This window comes from Syzygium oleosum, unplaced genomic scaffold, assembly GCF_021117445.2.
Source record: "Syzygium oleosum isolate NSW1041296 unplaced genomic scaffold, Sole_v2.1 Sole_v2.19, whole genome shotgun sequence".
Taxonomy (NCBI): Eukaryota; Viridiplantae; Streptophyta; class Magnoliopsida; order Myrtales; family Myrtaceae; genus Syzygium; species Syzygium oleosum.
In genome coordinates, this window is record NW_026607503.1 from 3,563,237 (window position 1) to 3,581,978 (window position 18,742).

An 18,742-nucleotide genomic window follows, 5' to 3' on the forward strand; every position below is an offset into this window, starting at 1 on the left:
CATACTCACTTCTTATATCGTGCAATTCTTTTAATTCACTCTTTCGGGATAAATTACAGCACATACATCTCAGGCCTTTAGCTCTAATTAAGAATATTGATGACCCATTTTGGGTCCCATCTGTCCGTACAACATTTTCAATTTTTAGTCCCGAATGAACCAACTGTAGAACATTCCTTTCTTGCTCCCAGAGAAAAGTGCCCTCGGTTTCTCTTGCAGAAACTGATTAAAGGCTGTTCCCTGCTTTTGCTCTTAGAAGAAAGAATCCTTGTGAACACGGTGGTTTGGATAGAAGAAACCCTCGCCCATTATCATGTATTGTAGATGACTCTATCCGCCAAGTCATTCTTCAAAGAAGAGGCGGACTTTAATAATGGATACACATAGGGCATGTACCATTATACTTTCTAACTTAAAAGCCAAACTAAACCTCAAAATGATTAGTATTGGCTCGCTAAGAAAGAGGAGCGATTATGTACTAATCCACAAAAGTTTTTCATCTTCTGATACCAAGGATACTGAGGAGTTCTAGGCCTCCCGAGCTTAACCTGTCAAACTCTTGACACGGAACTTTCCAACCACGTTAGACCAGGTTAACAATTAATTTACCCACCACTCCCGGCAAAAAATATCCTTGCCTAGAACCGTATCTATTGTCACGCCCCAAACCTCACGAAGCTAAACATCCCACGCAAAGGTCGAATTTGGTGCGACGTCCCAGGATGCGTCGCCGACCCAACGTCCAAGACAAAGATCATTGCACATGCGAAAGCAACGTATATAAATATATATACACCCGTACAATAACAACATAACCAAGGATAGCACATAACGGGAATCCACCAGATAAAAACATATACATTTCATTACTACAAAAATATTTACAACATCCATTTACAAGGAGAACATACAACAGACTCGAAAACTGGTCAACGGCCACTACGGTCAAAAAGGGACAGTGGCCAGGGATTAGACAACTAACTAAGATTGGGCTCTGATAAAAAAGGTACGGCCCGATCTATCTAGGCTGGGACTAACTCAGGGGACCCAGTCCGGGTCAGAACCAGAAGACTCAGAGGATGAAGAACTATCAAGCAGTTCCTCCTCAGAATCTAATGAGTCCAACTCGAACTCAGCCTCCGCGGCCTCCTCATCCACGTCCATTGGCGCTACCGCGTCCTCTAGCTCCATGTCCTGCTCCATGGGTTCCGGTTCTTCCTCAGCTTCCATCGACTCCAGATCGTCTTCCTCCCAGACAACAGGTTCACCTCCAACACTCGTACTCCCATCAGATGAGGCTTCAGGGCTAACTACATCTCCATCAGGACATTGCGGGTCTAACTCACCCTGCCCGTCAACCGGGACATCAAAACTCCTAAGAGGTCCAAATTCTCCATGTTGATCCCTAAAACACCAGGCTACATATTCGTGGTGTTCACTGTACGCCTCTCCCACATCAACCAGTATCATAGTACTATATCTTACATACGCATTCCCATTCCATAAAGGGTGCACAACCGACGTCCGCCCTAACTGGCGCGGAATCCCAAAACGCACTGGTGCATCTGGCATCATCAAGTCCGGGGGTCTGAAAAGTTTGGGTTTATACAACAGCGAGACAAGTCTCAGCGAGTAAAAACCCCTAAACCCTAACTAGGCTAATATGCACCTCCTGACAGGCAACAAACAAACAATATATGATCATTTCAACCAATTGACCTAGGCCCTCAGCCCAGATCGAGCATACAATCGACCCTGCAGGTTAGGCATTTTATATAAATCACGGCACATACGCGACGCACTGGTCACACGTACGCCATACGCATGCTCATGCCTCAAGTGTCTGTCTCACACATGAATCACCGGCACGTATATTAGCCACATACTCTGGCACACATTTGCCATGCTTATGAATTTCCTCAAATCACGCACTCTGGCACACGGCTCATTTTAGCAATTTATAAACCGACCCGAAGGCCACGACCCGAAGGCCACAATTGATAAACCGACCCGAAGGCCACGGCCCGAAGGCTCACAACACTCCGCGGCCCGCGCCAAAGCGCATCTGGCCCAGTGTCTCTAGCCCGCGTAAAACGCCTCAGGCGCAACACCGATCTCCTTAATCTTCCGGACAAATCGGGCATCGTCCCGCGTAAACGCTTCAGGACGGCATCGACCCGAAGGCCACAACCCGAAGGCCAACAGTTATAAAATGACCCGAAGGCCCTTAGTGATCACACGTGCATGCCATGCTTGCACCCTCGCACAATGTTCGTCTCATGCCCATTCTCTGCACACGAAATGCGTAGCCATGCATATTCCCGCACTCGGGTGATCACACGATGCGTAATGAGCACCAATTTCAATCACGGGCATGTACTTCAATAATACCAACATGTTCAATTGTGCCATAACATAATCAATCAGCATTTCATCGGCATGCCTCACTTCAAGTAAACATAAATCAGCACAGCACATAATTCACAACATTAGTGCACACAAGCTTGCACAATCAAGGTCCCAATTAGCCATTGAATCATTCAATTCAGACAATCATTGCGATGATCCAATTTAAATCTCAACTTAGTCAAATTTGGTCAAATTCGGTTCTAGGGAGGGCAGCCACCAAACAGTCCACATTAGGGCCTTATTTCACTTCCTACTCAGTCTATTTACTCCCAAATATACCACATAATCAGCCACTAATCATTGGACCTTAATTAAGCCTAATTCTAACCTAATCAACCCCAAAAACCACATAATCCTATCTAGAGAAGCAAAATCAGTCCTAATTAAGGTTTAGGAATTAATACTCACTTAATCCTACGCTCCGAACTCAGCTAAACCGACAGGGAGCGAGCGGCGAAATCAGCGGCGGCGTCCCGGTGCTTCCGCGGCGGCGGCGGCGGTCGGCGCACGGACGATCAGCTCCCTTGGCCGATCCGCACGACGGCGAGAGGAGGGGATGCTGGTCGGAGAGAGAAGAGAGAGGTCAGGTCGGGTGGTGACGGTGGTGGAACGGCGAGGCGGACGGCGGCTTGGCGTCCCGGCGGTCCGGCGAGTCCTTCACGCCGGCGGTCTCGGCTTGGCTGGTTCGGCGTGTCCTTAGCCGAGAGAGAGAGAGAGAGAGAGAGAGAGAGAGAGAGAGAGAGAGAGAGAGAGAGAGAGAGAGAGAGAGTGATGGGACGGTGACGGTGAGACAGTCGGAGGTAGCTCGGGCGGTGGCACGGCGGCGAATGGCGGCCGGCGGTGCTCCTCCGGCGGCGTGCTCACGGCGAGAGAGAGAAAGAGGGAGAGGTGGCCGGCGTGAGGAGGGAGAGGAGAGAGAAGAACTTGGCTTGTTGATCAAGAAATAATGAAGAGAGAGAGACAAAGGCAATAAATATGTTTGACCAATTTTTCCAAATTCCCAAAACGCCCTTGAACACTTGGCCCACATTAATCTCTATCCAATAATTGAGGGGCACTTTGGTCATTTCCATGGCTGAATTATTGGGCTGATATAACCTTAAATTAATCCCCAAAATTATTTCAAATCTCCCAAAATTCGGAATACCCCAAATTAAGCTTAGGGGCAAAATGGTTTTTTTCCAATTTCGGGCCGAAATTTTATTTTTCGTCCGTACTAACCCCAAATTTATGTGGCCACACTAAATTGACGTCGTCCTCGCAAAATAGTCGCTCATGACCCCGAAATCCGACATCCAAGTCCGGATCTAATTCCGTGACCAAAATCGCTCAATTTAGAATTTTAGGGTCTCTCACCAACGGGCGGCTGTTTAGGGGTTACGCGTATCGACCTAGGGTTATTCGAGTCGTGACGGTCTCGATTACTGGGAGGACGTGATGAATTATCACTAGTTCTAGGGGTCTCGATCGTTCGGTTTAAGTTCGGAATTTGTTCGCCACGCGTACTCTCGATCGTGCGGAATCACTCGCGATCCGATCGTACGTCATTGGCCAAACTAAATCCGTCACTCTCCTAGGATCGGCCCACGTTGGCCCAAAATATTTCCTCTTTGTTTCTCGGAATCGGTGCCCGATTCGCGATCGGGTCCCTGGTCCACGTACCGTTTTCCTAATTAGCCATTCCCTATTGATTAGTATCTCGAGAGAGCTCAATTTCGGGCGAGACTTACTAAAATTAAATGACGAATAATATCAATATTATTGATCCCGAAAATGAATCGAAATTCGGGATGTTACATCTATGATATAAATGTAATCACAGTCGTTGATCAAATGAATTACGTAAGTGGATGCCATCTGGGACCCAACACAACAACGATTGCTATTGATCCGGTCCACGTAGACCCGGGTCCATACATGGAAAATCCCCCCAGAGCATGGCATATTTGATAATTTCTAGGTCAATTGATACATAAATGCCTATCTGTGGTCAAAAGTTTTTAGGCAAAAGAACACTATAAGTGCCATAAGTTGTGTACGGCGCTCACTTTGGTGCCATAAGTTTTTTTTGGATCACTTTAGTGCTAAAATTTTTGAAAAACGATCACTTAAGTGCTAAAATTTTTGAAAAACGATTACTTAAGTGCCAACTCCGATGCCGTACACAATTTTTCGCCGGAAATCCGATGTGGCATTTTTTTTTATTAATTTCTGAAGTTGACGTGGCTCGCCGGATATTAGCACTTAAGTGATCATTTTTCAAAAATCTTAGCACTCAAATGATCGTTTTTCAAAAAGTTTAGCACTTAAGTGATCGTTTTTCAAAAATTTTAGCACTGAAGTGATCCTAAAAAAACTTTTGGCACTTAAGTGATCGTTTTTCCTCCGATTTGGCACTTAAGTGAGCCGGCGAAAACTTTTGGCACTAAAGTAAGCGCCGTACACAACTTATGGCACTTATAGTATCCTTTTGCCAAAGTTTTTATATGGGTAATCTTAAACGATTTCAGATGGGCCAAAAATTCCAAAAGAGGCAAAGATCTTTTATTCCTACACTTACGATGCTTCTCTTGATGTCTCAACAAATTCCAATATAGGCCTCATTTGTTTAAAACGGAAGCACTATATGAGATAGATGATTCGTATCATTTTAAAAGGACTCAACGAGGCTGCCCAAACACGCTTCTTGATTTTCTCCGCAACCCGAGCTAGCTTTTACTGAATCTTGCATTGGGTTGGGCCACTCCATTATAAGTATAAGTCAAACCCTCCGAAAACTTTCAGGCCCATCAGATAGTCCATTTGATTCTATTCCTTATTGTTTTCTAAACAATACTTAAAACGGTGTTCAAGGGCTTTACTAAACTAAACTCCCACTAACATTCTAAAATTAGGTTAAGACTAATTAAGTCTTTTTGCCAGTATTGTTTTTCCAATTCCACTCTTCTAACTTTTTAACGAAATCAAATCCTCTAACATGCTTCATTTGTACAATCAAATTGCCAACCATCAGCATCAAATGAGCTTTAAAGAAAAAACATAATCTTTTCATTGTTACATACTTATTCATCTAGATTTAATATCAAAATATTAATATGTCATCATTAAAACGTTTAAGATTTGGTGACATAAAAATTACTTTATGAAATATAAAGAGAGAGCACATGCCTATCGTCTAGGTTGACATAAAAAATAAGGTCTCTCTCTACATGACGAGAGCGCCTTTGTCGGTAGTGCCGATGATGACTACCGCCTTCATCAACTTCACCTGTGGTGAAAGTGGCAACAACCATCGCCATCTTACCCCTTACATTGTAGTTAGATTTCAAAATGTCTAAATTGTATTAATATTACTGACCTTCTCACATACTCTTGAAAGGGTCAAAACTCACACTATAATGCGCATCAAATGTGTCTCTTAAGAATTATGAATGAGAAATACAAACGCGAATAGAAAAAGGAAAAGAGGCATCACTCTCTCCAAAGTACGTAAGGCACACTATGGAGGTGGTGGTGGATTTTGGCCCTTCAAGATCGGCTACCGTCGCTAATATGTCGAAGCAACTGGTGGAATACTGTTCATCCCGAACATCAATCCTCACACAACACAACTGAACAATGTGGAGTCATATGAGGCCCTCAAATTGTAACCCCCACCGCCATTTCTCTTTTGACCCAGTCCTCCCTCTCGCCCACTCTCTCCTTCTGTCGCACCCATCTCCATAACAAACAGGGTGATGCAGCTGACAGACAATTTGCCACAAGTTTTTCTACGTCAAACAGGATCTACATCACCTGGTTTTCTCTTTTAAAACACCAATTAGATCCTGTGAAAACTATGACTTTGACAAAACTTCGGTTTCATTAATTAGCAGGTTCTATAGGGCCCGTCTGTCTCTATTCTTCAATTGCATGTTGTCCTGTTTGATGGTCCAATGGCAAATTGGGAGTTAGCTCACCCATTGCCAATCAACATCTTTATCACTTTTTTCTTGTAAAGGAAATTATTTTTAGTATTGGGTTTAGGTTTCTTTAATGTCCCTATTCCCCCGTTTTTTTTTTGGGGTCTGTATTTAATGTCCCTATTCAAAGTTAGTTTTTGTCTTTTAGGATTGATGATATCTCGCTTTGTACATTCTTACACGGCCTTTTGTTACTCTTCAAAAGGCTCTGCCTAGGTGTAGCCCTCATCAATAATCAATGATAAGCTGCCATATGACTTAGTATACCATTTTCTATATCAAATTCAGTATACAAAGCATTATTCCATGAAAAAAATTCAGCAAACCAAAATTTTACAAGCGGAACAAGTGAGCCGTCTAATTATACTTTGAACCAGATGTTTTTTGAGAAAGTAGCAAATGAGATAGTCCAACACTAGAGGAGATGGAAAGATTGGATGTTGTGCATACTTCATCATTTCTGGTTGTATCTACCAGCAAAGTGATCTATAGAAGGGGTGACTTGCTGAAAGCAAAGGGTCCTTTCTTTTGCGTTGTGTTTAGATATTATTCTGGATTATTTTACGCACATTTGAATTCATTCCAAGTCCTTGGTGGGGCCAAAGTCAAGCCCTCAACGTTCGGATTACAAAATTCTCACATCTGATAAGAAATTGTTCAAAAGGTCATAGATGTCTTCGACGGCATTTTAATCAGAAACCTCCTTGAGCAACCATGCAGGCCCTTATTTAGAACAAGTTCCACTTGAATGGGACATATGTGTCTTCACCGATGGGAAGAATTTCACTCTAGAATTTCATCAAGTAAATGGAACAAAATTCCGCCTCATTGCCGTGCCGTGTCTATGGAAAACCTTTGGATATTTGACATTCTCTATAAGAAAGACCTTATTTTTTTTTCTAGAGTAATGAATAGCCTCTTACCCTGTAACTGTCCAGTAATCAATTTAAAAGTCTTTCCCATTAGTTGACCGCATTTGTGATTCTTCCAAGGCTGTGGTGTAAGAATTTCCTAACGTAGGCTTTATTAATTGAAATTAACTGAATTAGTTTGGTATAATAAAGGTCAGATATATGGGTTCTTAATAAGTCTAATATGGGGTTGGCTGGTGTGGGCCGAGTACGGCCCGGCCCGTAATGAGAGGGCCCGTGGTCGAAGACTTTATAAATAGCGCCCAAGTCCCTTTCCTAACCTGATGATGCACAATTTGACTCACATACGGATCTAGAAAGAACTTTCTTCTCGTGAGTGACAATCTCATTAGGCCAGTGTTCTAATGAAAGGTATAGGGGAGAAGCACTTGAGTTCGTGTTCGGAAACCGTCGCAAATTCCGCGTCAAGTTCGATGGATTCCAAATCAGGTATGCGAATCGATAATTTCTCCATTAACGTGTTTCGGTTTCTAATTGTGGTGATCCTGGGCGTGCCATTTTCGTGGCCAAAATGTGGTATCAGAGCCTGCCATAGATTAAAATCGAAACATGCGGATTAAGACCGTTTTCGTTATGTCCGAGTGGTTTTTACCCATTTTCGGAATTTTTTGTCGGATGAATGTAAAATTTTATTACATATTCGAAATCTACTCGTTGAGACGAAAAGATTGACGAGTGGCACGTCACCGGATGAGGCCACACGCACCCTCACGCGCCGTGGGCGCGGCGGCGCGTGACGGCCACGCGCAGCCGTGCCGAACCGGCACGCTTTTCACCGGTAACTGCAGGCTAACGTCAGCATGACGTCAGCGAGGGCGCGGATCCGGGTTGACCCGGATCCTGACCCGATCCGGTCGTTGACCCGACCCGATCGTTGACCCGACCCCCGATTGTTGACCCGACCGGTCAATTGGTCGGACTGGTATGTTGACCATTGACCGATCGGACTGGCTGTTCAGACCGGTTTGATCGGCTGAACATGCGCACACGTGCCGAGCCTTCCGACGGCGCGTAAGGGCCCGTCCGACGTCCGTTTTGGATGATCTTGGTACCGACGCGCTCGTATCAAGATTCTCTACATTGTGATGTATTTATTTTACATGTTTGAAGCTTTTACATATGTGAAAATACGTATAGAACCCTATATACGCGTATTTTAGAGTATTTTTGCGTATTTTCTTGTATTTCTCTATGGTTTCGGAAATGCATAAGGTAGCTCACATGTATATCACCACATAAGGACTGTGTAGAGTATAATTCATTGTCTATCAATGAATGAAACAATATAATTAGCATGACATGTAATTTCAGAGATATACGCCCCTGTCTCTACGTCTGGCATTATATGTATATAGTGAATGTGATACATAAAGTTCATATCCATGGTATAAGAGATTTTCAAGGATTCAGTTGGGTAGTGATCGTCAAAGCGGCACATTTGACTGGTTTTGAGAAATATCGGTCTCATATTGTGGTAGGATGTCTCCTGTTTTATTGCGTGATCATACTCCCAAAGGAGGTGATCTTGTATTGGTTCATGGAGGGGTACATGTATAGCACGTGCTTGAGAAATGACTGATCTTAGTGGTTCATACACTCAAAGGTGGTGATTTCACGAAAGATTAGAATATGTTCTCATGGCCGCTGTCATGTGGAGAGTGTACAACTGCATGTCATCTTTTCTGCCCAAAGGTGATTATGTAATGATGTATGTAACTCTCTGGATAAGTACTATCATGATGCTGATTGTATTGTTTATTTGTTTTCCAGTCACCTTTTCTGTAAACGGTAATTCTATTTCCATTGAGGTCCTCACTGGATTGAACTTTAAGAAATGGAAAGAGGATTTTCTATTTGGAATGGAGCTGGTGGATGTTCACATTGCTCTTACAAAGGATAAGCCGGCAGATATCACGGCCACCAGTACTGAAGCTGAGAAAACGGACTATGCTGCCTGGGAAAAAAGCAATCGGATTTGCTTATTGACAATGAAGAAATCCATTCGAGAACACTTGAAAAGTGATTTGCCAGCTGACTGTACTGCTAAGGAAATGATGGCAGCCTTAGAGGCTAGAAACCGTATTTCATCTAATGCTGAGGTTGGTACACTTCTTCAAAAGCTCTTCAATAAGAAGTATAATGGTACTGCTGGGGTTAGAGAGTATGTCCTTAGGATAGCTCTTCAATAAGAAGTATAATGGTACTGCTGGGGTTAGAGAGTATGTCCTTAGGATGGTAGACCTAAAGACGAAGCTTCAAACTCTTAATGTTTCCATTCCTGATGCTTGTATTGTGCATCACGCCCTGAATACCCTTTCACCTAATTTTGGGATTATAAAGACAAATTACAATTCCCAAGATGAGACTTGGTCAGTTAATGACTTGATAGCAAGGGTGGTGGCAGAGGAAGAGAAACTTAAGAAAGAAAAAGGGCATCTAGCCTTATATGTTTCTGGTTCCCACAAAAGGAAGGATATTAAGTCCAGAAATCGTACTCATAAAGGTACTCATGACACTACCGGTCAATCTGACAATATGGGTTCAAAGAAAACATCCTTCAAAAGGGATGGTGACCGCTGCTTCTTTTGTAAGAAGAAAGGTCACATAAAGAAGGACTGTGAAAAGTTCAAAACTTGATTGTCCAAACGTGAGCCTACAGGTAATGATTCTTTGGCACTTGTTTGTGAATCCAACCTATCAGAAGCACCATCCAGTTCTTAGTAGCTCGATAGCGGTGCAACTAATCATGTTACGTTTACCATATAGGGATTCATAAACCGGAGGAAGCCAAATCAGGATGAATCAAGACTCACTGTGGGAAACAACGAGAAAGTCGATGTTGTGTTTGTGGGAGATGTAATCTTGATTCCAGACTCTGGTTTTAGATTAATGTTGAAAGACACCTTTTATGTACCTTCTTTTAGACGGAACTTAGTTTCCGTATCGTGTTTGGACATGTATGGCTACTCTTTTGAAATCAAGAATAATGTTATTTCTTTGTTTCTTAATTCAAATAAGGTTGGGTGCTGTAATATGTCCAACGGATTGTACAGATTGTGTTTGTCTCCCAATGACATATACGTCAATTATACGACTGAAAAGGTTGTTTCCAAGAGACCACTACCTAAGGAACAGTCTTATGCATTGTGGCATAAACGGCTTGGTCATATCTCTAAGGATGGAGTAGAAAGGCTGATAAAGACTAACATCATGCCTGCTCTTAAAAATGACCTAGAGACATGCGTAGACTGTTGTAGAGGTAAAATGACCAAGATAAGGAATAAAACTACAGTCCGAAGTTCTGACCTGTTGGAGGTCATTCACACTGATATAAGTGGACCCTATATGGCAACCTTATGTAGAAATTTTTATTTCATCACATTTATTGATGACTATTCTCAATATGGCTATCTGTATTTGATTAAAGAAAAGTCTGAGTCTCTTGACAAGTTCAAAATTTTTCGGACTGAAGTCGAGAAACAGTTGGGAAAGGTCATAAGCGTTGTTAGATCTGACCGAGGAGGAGAGTATTATGGCAAGCATGGCGATGCCGGACAGCTTAAGGGGCCATTTGCCAAATACTTAGAGGATTCTGGGATAGTGGCTCAGTTTACTATGCTTGGGAGTTCTGAGCAAAATGGTGTAGCCGAAAGGCGCAATCGCACCTTTATGGAAATGGTGAGGAGTATGATTAGTAGGACAAATTTACCTGGTTTTCTGTGGGGTGAAACTTTGAAAACAGTTTTGTACATTCTGAATCGTGTACCTACTAAAGCTGTTCCATTGACTCCTTTTGAGTTATGGACTGGACGTAAGCCTAGCTTAAACCATCTTAAGGTTTGGAGATGTCCTACAGAAGTGAAGTTATATAATCCAACATTAAGTAAGTTGGACTCCAGAACCACTCGGTGTTACTTTGTATCTTACCCGGATCATTCGAAGGGATATCGGTTCTATAATCCCAATGGAGGCACAAGAATTGTGGAATCACAGACAGCCAAGTTTCTGGAGTTTGATGTGGCCGAAGAAAGTAGCTGCTCACAGACTATTGAGGATAATAGTACGGTGGGTAATGTTGTATCTTTATCTCTTCCCATACAGATAATTGTGGAGACTCCTACACCACAGACTGAACCTATTAAGGCTCAGGATCATGTTGTCGAAATAGCTCCTAATGAAGTTCCTCAAGGCTCTCAGGTGCAGGATCGGGCTGTTGCTGCTCCAGTAAGGAGATCCATTAGGGAGAGACAATCAGCTATACCACCGGACTATTTAGTCTTTATAGGATAGCAAGACTACGATATCGATTCTGTGGCTGATCCAGTGACTTATGCGGAAGCTGTTTCTTGTCCTCAGTCGGAACTGTGGTTGGATGCAATGAAAGATGAAATGCAGTTTATGAAGCATAATGGTGTTTGGGAACTTGTTGAATTACATGAAGGTCATAGACCCATTGGCTGTAAATGGGTGTATAAGACTAAAAGGGACTCCAAAGGAAAGATTGAGAAGTTTAAAGCCAGACTGGTAGCCAAAGGTTTCACTCAAAGAGAAGGAGTAGACTATGAAGCAACTTTTTCTCCAGTCTCTTCTAAAGATTCTTTCAGAGTGATCATGGCATTGGTAGCTCATTTCGATATGGAGTTACACCAGATGGATGTTAAAACTGCCTTTCTCAATGAAGACCTTAATGAAGAAGTCTATATGATGCAACCCGAAGGCTTTGCGGCAGATGATTCAAGTACGCTTGTATGTAGATTGAAAAAGTCTATTTATGGTCTCAAGAAAGCTCCTAGACAATGGTACTTGAAGTTTCATAGTGTTGTCGCTTCATTTGGTTTTGTTGAGAACAAAGTAGATCAATATATATACTGCAAGGTCAGTGGGAGGAAATTCATTTTCCTTATACTCTATGTGGATGATATCCTGCTTGCGAGCAGTGACCTTGGTTTACTGCATGAGACAAAGCGAATGTTGTCAAAGAACTTTGATATGAAGGATCTTGGTGAGGCGTCTTTTGTCCTTGGCATTGAGATTCATAGAAATTGTTCTCGCCGACTATTGGGTTTATCTCAGAGGGTATATGTTGATCGTATCTTAGAAAGATTCAACATACAGCAATGCAAGCCAGGAATTACTTCTATCATTAAGGGTGATAAGTTGAGTCTGTCAGAATGTCCTCATTCAGATTTTGAGAAAGCCCAAATGAAGAATGTACCTTATGCTAGTGCACTTGGGAGTATTATGTATGCTCAAGTATGTACTAGACCAGATATTGCCTTTGCAACAGGACTTCTAGGTAGATATAAGTCAAATCCAGGACACGATCATTGGGTTGCTGCCAAGAAGGTTTTAAGGTACTTAAAGAGGACAAAAGACTATATGCTGATTTACAAATATGTTCAGGACCTACAGCAGGTCGGGTATTCGGATTCAGACTTTGCTGGCTGTCAAGATGAAAAGAAGTCGACAACGGGTTACATCTTTAAATTAGCAGGAGGTGCAGTATCATGGAAAAGTGAGAAACAGAAATCAATGACATCCTCTACGATGCAAGCGGAGTTTGTAGCATGCTTTTCGGTCGCTACTCAGGTAATTTGGCTCCGGAACCTCATTAAGGAGTTGACCGTATGTGATTTTGTGGATAGGCCCATAAATTGTATTGTGACAATAACTCTGCAATGTTATTTGTTAACAACAACAGAGGTCTCAAGGGATCTAAGCATATGGAGGTCAAGTACCTAACTATAAAGGAAAAATTTCAGACTGGTGACATTGCTGTAGAGCACATTTCAACAGATAATATGATTGCAGATCCGCTAACTAAAGGCCTTCGCCCTTGTGTATTTGATCGACATGTCATGAACATGGGCTTAGGAGTATCATGGGATACTGTTAATTAGTGGGAGCTGTTTAGTTTTATGTTGCTCTTATGAAGTTTGTATTTGATTTTGTTACATTTTGTAATATTTGAATATGTATCAACTCTTTTGCATTCAATGAGGTATTTGTGAATATAGATTTATCAAGTTGAGTACACATATTTGATGAAAATCTCGAGGCATTGTGTAAACCTTGAGTACAGGCTATGAGACATTCTTGATATTAGCCTTAACGATGTGTCTTGTTACATATAAAGTACAGTTAACTATCAAGGTAAGACATATGCAGGTTCATTGGAACCATGAAGGATATTCTCTGGTGACACACTAGGTTTTGTGACACTTAAGGAGAGAGAATTTGGACTAACAAAATGGACAACACATGAAGTATCACTCATTATGAGGTATTGTCCATTTGACACACTACCATATTGAATCCATATCAGTAAAGTTGAAAACACTCGTGACCATGAAAGGCTCTGCGTGAGTACATGTAGTTACCGCCATGATTCGATGTTCGAGACTTTATGGGATCGGATTGACTATTAAGAATAATCTCTAGACCAATATAAGGGTGCGCACACAGTTCTGTTTTAATTAATATCGCCCAAGTGGGAGAATGTAAGAATTTCCTAATGTGGGCTTCATTAATTGAAATTAACTGAATTAGTTTGGTATAATAAAGGTAAGATATATGGGTTCTTAATAAGTCTAATATGGGGCTGGCTGGTGTGGCCCGAGTACGGCCCGGACCGTAATGAGAGGGCCTGTTATCGAAGACTCTATAAATAGCGCTCAAGTCCCTCCCCTAACCTGATGATGCACAATTTGACTCACATACGGATCTAGAGAGAACTTTCTTCTCGTGAGTGGCAATCTCATTAGGCCAGTGTTCTAACGAAGGGTATAGGGGAGAAGCACTTGCGTTCGTGTTCGGAAACCGTCACAAATTCCGCGTCAAGTTCGATGGATTCCAAATCAGGTATGCGAATCGATAATTTCTCCATTAATGTGTTTCGGTTTCTGATTGTGGTGATCCTGGACGTGCCATTTTCGTGGCCAAAATGTGGTACCCGTGCTTCCCACTGTACATGTTTCGTTATTATATGGTTGATACGTGCCTGACAGAGAGTATTGGACTCCAACTGAATCTCCCCCTCCCTTTCTCAAGGAAGAAATTTTCTTTAACTTTTCGAGTCATTGCTCAATCTTTTCCTGGATTGATCACATTGGCAAGCGTTGTGATTAACTAGGTGAAACGTGGAGTGCGAGAATAATACTGGATGCCGTAATGATTGATCGTGAAGTGTAAGGGGAATTCGACATTTATACAGAATCAGCCATGAGCATTTATGAGCTCCAATCTGGAAGAGCTTGAATTCATTATAATTGCTATAAACATTAAACACAAATATCTCATGAAAAATGTTGATCTAATATAAGAGCAACTAATTCCATAAACCGAACACATTAATACATCGTTTCGGGAATCAATTTTTCATTTCAGTTTTAGTATCCCTAACATGACTTTGACTTCATACTCTTTTTAAACTATCTGAATTGTTACATTCCATAACTTTTTATACTAGCCATTTTTATTCACTCTTTGAGATATGTTACACAACATCCATCTTAAGCCTCAAGTTCTAATTACGAATATTGATGACCCATTTCGAGTCCTTATCGCCCGTACAACACATTCAATTCTCTTTCATAAACGATTGAAGGCTCTAGTGGGAGGACAAAAACAAAAATACTAATTAAAGGTTGTTCGCTACTTTTGCTCATGGACTCGGGTCAGACAAAAATTTCTTCTCAGAGCAAGGCATATCCGAAAGCCTCTAGGCTCGTAGATACAAACTGCATGTGCAATCAAAAGTTTTATACAGGAAATTGTCATGATTTTAGACGGGCCAAAGAATTTCAAAAGAGGCAAATATCTTTTATTCCAACGGTGTTTCTTTTGGTGTATCGGCGAATCTCAACCGTTGATATATGCCTTATCTACATAAATCAGTTGTTGAGATTTGTTGAAGCATTGAGAGGAGTATCGTACGAGATAGATAATTCATGTCAATTCAAAAGGACTAGACAAGCTAGCTCAAACCTGCTCTTGATTACTTCCACAACCCAACCCTGCTTTTATTGAATTTTAAATTGGGTTGGACCACTTTTCACTCTTCACTTTTCACTCCGTTACCAGATTTCTCTCTTTGACCTATGATCTCCGTCATATTTATTTTTTAGGAGAGTGAGGAGATTCTAGTCCAAATTCTAAAGTTAATAAGACGTATTCATATATAAAAACAAAGTATGACAGTTTGAAACTTTTTCTCAAACTAACTGTTCCTCCATTTTCTTTTCTTCTTTTAATTTTCCTTTTCTCTTTCAACAAAAATCTCTCTTTTCTCCTATCTTCATTTTCTTCAATTTTGGACTTGAGCAAGTCCTTAGAAAGCTCAAGGCGAGACAGGGAAAATGATTCCCCAATATGTTGGGAGGATATTCCCTGTAAGTTCTCTGCGTATTCCTACTCTCTCAAGAAGAAAAACAACAGGAGGGAACTTAGGAAACATGGGAAGGGACTCTCAGTATTCCCTATTCCTCCATTTTATTTTCTTCTTTTAATTGTCCTTTTCTCTTTCAACCAAAATCTCTCTTTTCTCCTATCTTCCTTTTCTCCAATTTACATCCTTATGTTCTTTCCCCCCAACTTCTTTTTCCCAAATACAAAAGGACAAAGAAAGTGCGGACTCGGGAGATCACATTGAAATCATGCACAATTCAAAACATAATAGAATATTTGCACTAAACTCAATTTAAAACGATATGTCTCTCATTCATATTTAATATTACTTTGAAGTTTTCAGGAAGGATGTTGGAAGTTTCAAAAATATTTGTTTCTCAGGAGTAAAGTATGTTGGTGGTTTGTCGTTGATGATTGATTGTTTGGCAATTGGGAAATATATAGATTCCTTTAAATTTTGAAGCCAATGGGATTAGAGATGAGTTTTCTTTTTGGTCAAAATTAGAGATGACTTTGAAGGCCACATTTGTTTTCCATTTAATTTTGCTGCACTTCTTTACAAATTAATCAAGAAGAAAATATTGCAACGGAAGATTTCATTTGCCTAAACTTGATTATCCTTCAGACTACCTATCCAAATTGGACCAACATGAAGAAGACTGAAAAAAGAGAATCATCACTTGGTAATGATAAATAAACAGCCAAATGTCCATCATTCAAAACATTTAAAGGGGGAAATGAGCACGTCTGAAAACAGGAGGAAAATCATCAATAACAACAATCAACAACCAATCAAAAGACAATTATCGAGCATCAGCCATCAAGAGAAAAACCACAAAATGGAAAAGAAGAATTATTGAGAGGGGAGGCAATGGGAGGGTTCATTTGTAGTTGCCGAGCACGGAATATACGGTCTGAATTATGGTGAGGGCGAAAAGGAAGAGGGCGGCGATGAGGGACAATATAGACCAAGGATTCCTAAAGTAGGTGTGCATGAGATTAGCCCTCCACATGTTGCAGGACTTCTCGCAGTGTTCGGTGATCTTCTTTTGCACAGATTCGTCACCTTCGTCGAGAAAGACCGTCATGTCCTTGGTCAGCGAGTTGAAAAGGTCGGCGACCTCCTTGTTGCTCCCGAGGAAATTCTGGATGATGCCCTGCGTACGGAGTAGCGCGATGTCCTGCTCGGTGTCGATGATGTTGTCCATGAAGAAGATGTAGGCCGTGACCTTGTTCCCGGCCCCAAAATGGAAGCGCTCGAACGTCATTAGGTTGAGGAACATGGGCCCGGTGCAATCGTCCACCATGATAACAGGAAGCCTCAGGACCCCATCGGCAAAGGAGATGTCCTTGACGCAGCGAGTCTCGCTCTTCTTCAGTTGGATCCCAGCCTCCTTCAGCTCAGTGGCCGACCGGATTATCTCCTGACCCTTCTCACGCCTCACGCAGTCCAGGTCGAGCAGGTCCCTGTTGGGCATTGTCTCGAGGAGCAGAAGGTTCTTCCTGAGGACGTCCAAGACGTGTAGGCATTTGCCCATCGTCGCGATATGCGTGCTGTGGGGATAAAATTGGAGGATGAGCCTGTTGACGTAATCTTGCTCCTGCATTGTTGGAGTAAATTTAGTGTGTTGAATATTTTGAAAATGTGTCTTGAGTTTGAGCCCATAAAGTTATTGGCTTATAATTGAGGGCTGGAAAACAATATAAGTGTTTCAGTGACTTGAGTGTGGTTGTAATTTTCAATATATCATTGTATGTATAGTGGAATTACGTGTTACTCTCCCCGTGAAATTGGTCACACTGATCAAATCATGTAAATCCAATATTCGATTTATTTTCTTATTCTGCTTATGGTTGTGTACAATCCCATTGTTTTTGCAACAATTAGTATTAGGCCCAAGCTTAGCTGAGTTGAGCGAATCGATGGCAACAGAAGAAGGAAAAATGAAAATTGATAGATTTGATGGGAGGATTCGGATTATAGAATATGCAAATTGAGAATTACCTGTATCAAAGGAATTTGTACATACCCCTATTTGAGGAGAAGCCAAAGTGGATGAAGTAAGATAATTGGGTTCTAAAAGCTAGATAGGTGATGGGTATCATTCGACTATCGTTGACCTGTAAGGTCGCGTTTAACATCGTGAAAGAGAAGATGACTGCAAGATCGATGAATGCCTTATCGAACAAGTATGAGAAGCCATAGGCGAAGAAGCAAGCTGATTGGAATTTACTGGATAGATAGGTGTTGGGTGTTATCCGGCTGACGTTGGCTAGTAATTTCGCAATTAACATCGTGAAAGAGAAGACCGCTACGAGATTGATGAATGATTTGTCGAACATGTACAAGAAGCCCTCTATGATTAACAAGGTTTACTTGATGCAAGTTTATTTCATTTATAGATGGGCGCAGGTGCGTCGGATGCTAAGCATATCGATGAATTCAATTTGGTCATTAGTCAATTGAGTTCGACCGAGATTGACTTTAATGATAAGGTACGTACTTTGATTATATTATTCTCATTACTTGATGTTGAAATACTACTATTACTGCTGTTAATAATACCTTTTTCTCTAGAAGCTTGATATGTGATAAGGTTAGCGATTTGATTCTAAGTGAGGCATCCGTAGAAAAGAATTTAGTAAACCAATGACTGTTGATTTAGTAGGTGAAGGTGGAGGAAGATCTAGTACTTTGTTAGCAAGATTAGTGTGAACCCAAACAAACAAAGTTAGTCTAGGATGTGTGGTGTTATCTTTTGAAATTGTTATAAAAGGGGGCATCTCAAAACAGATTGCCTTAAGTTGATAAATGAGAAAGGTAAAAGAATTAGATTGAGTCTACTTATGATATTACTGCAATAGCTGAAAGTGTCACGAAAAGTGATTATTATATCTTTTCTACCACTAAGAGTTCACTATTTGACGGATGGTTATAGATTATGGATGTTCGTTTCACGCTATACTAAAAAAGTACCGGTTTTACTACTTATTAGTGAACAAATAGTGGTAGTGGTAAAGTGCAGTTGGGGA

At 41.4% G+C, this 18,742-nt stretch overlaps 1 protein-coding gene across 1 annotated transcript; it reads right to left on the bottom strand.

Annotated features, from left to right (window-relative positions):
* Positions 1–16,534: 16,534 nt before the first annotated feature.
* On the bottom strand, positions 16,535–17,302 carry LOC130140519 (putative UPF0481 protein At3g02645). The gene has a single exon (XM_056320101.1). It carries the CDS (start codon positions 17,245–17,247, stop codon positions 16,591–16,593), a length of 657 nt encoding a protein of 218 aa, XP_056176076.1. The 5' UTR covers positions 17,248–17,302; the 3' UTR covers positions 16,535–16,590.
* Between the last annotated feature and the right edge of the window lie 1,440 nt (positions 17,303–18,742).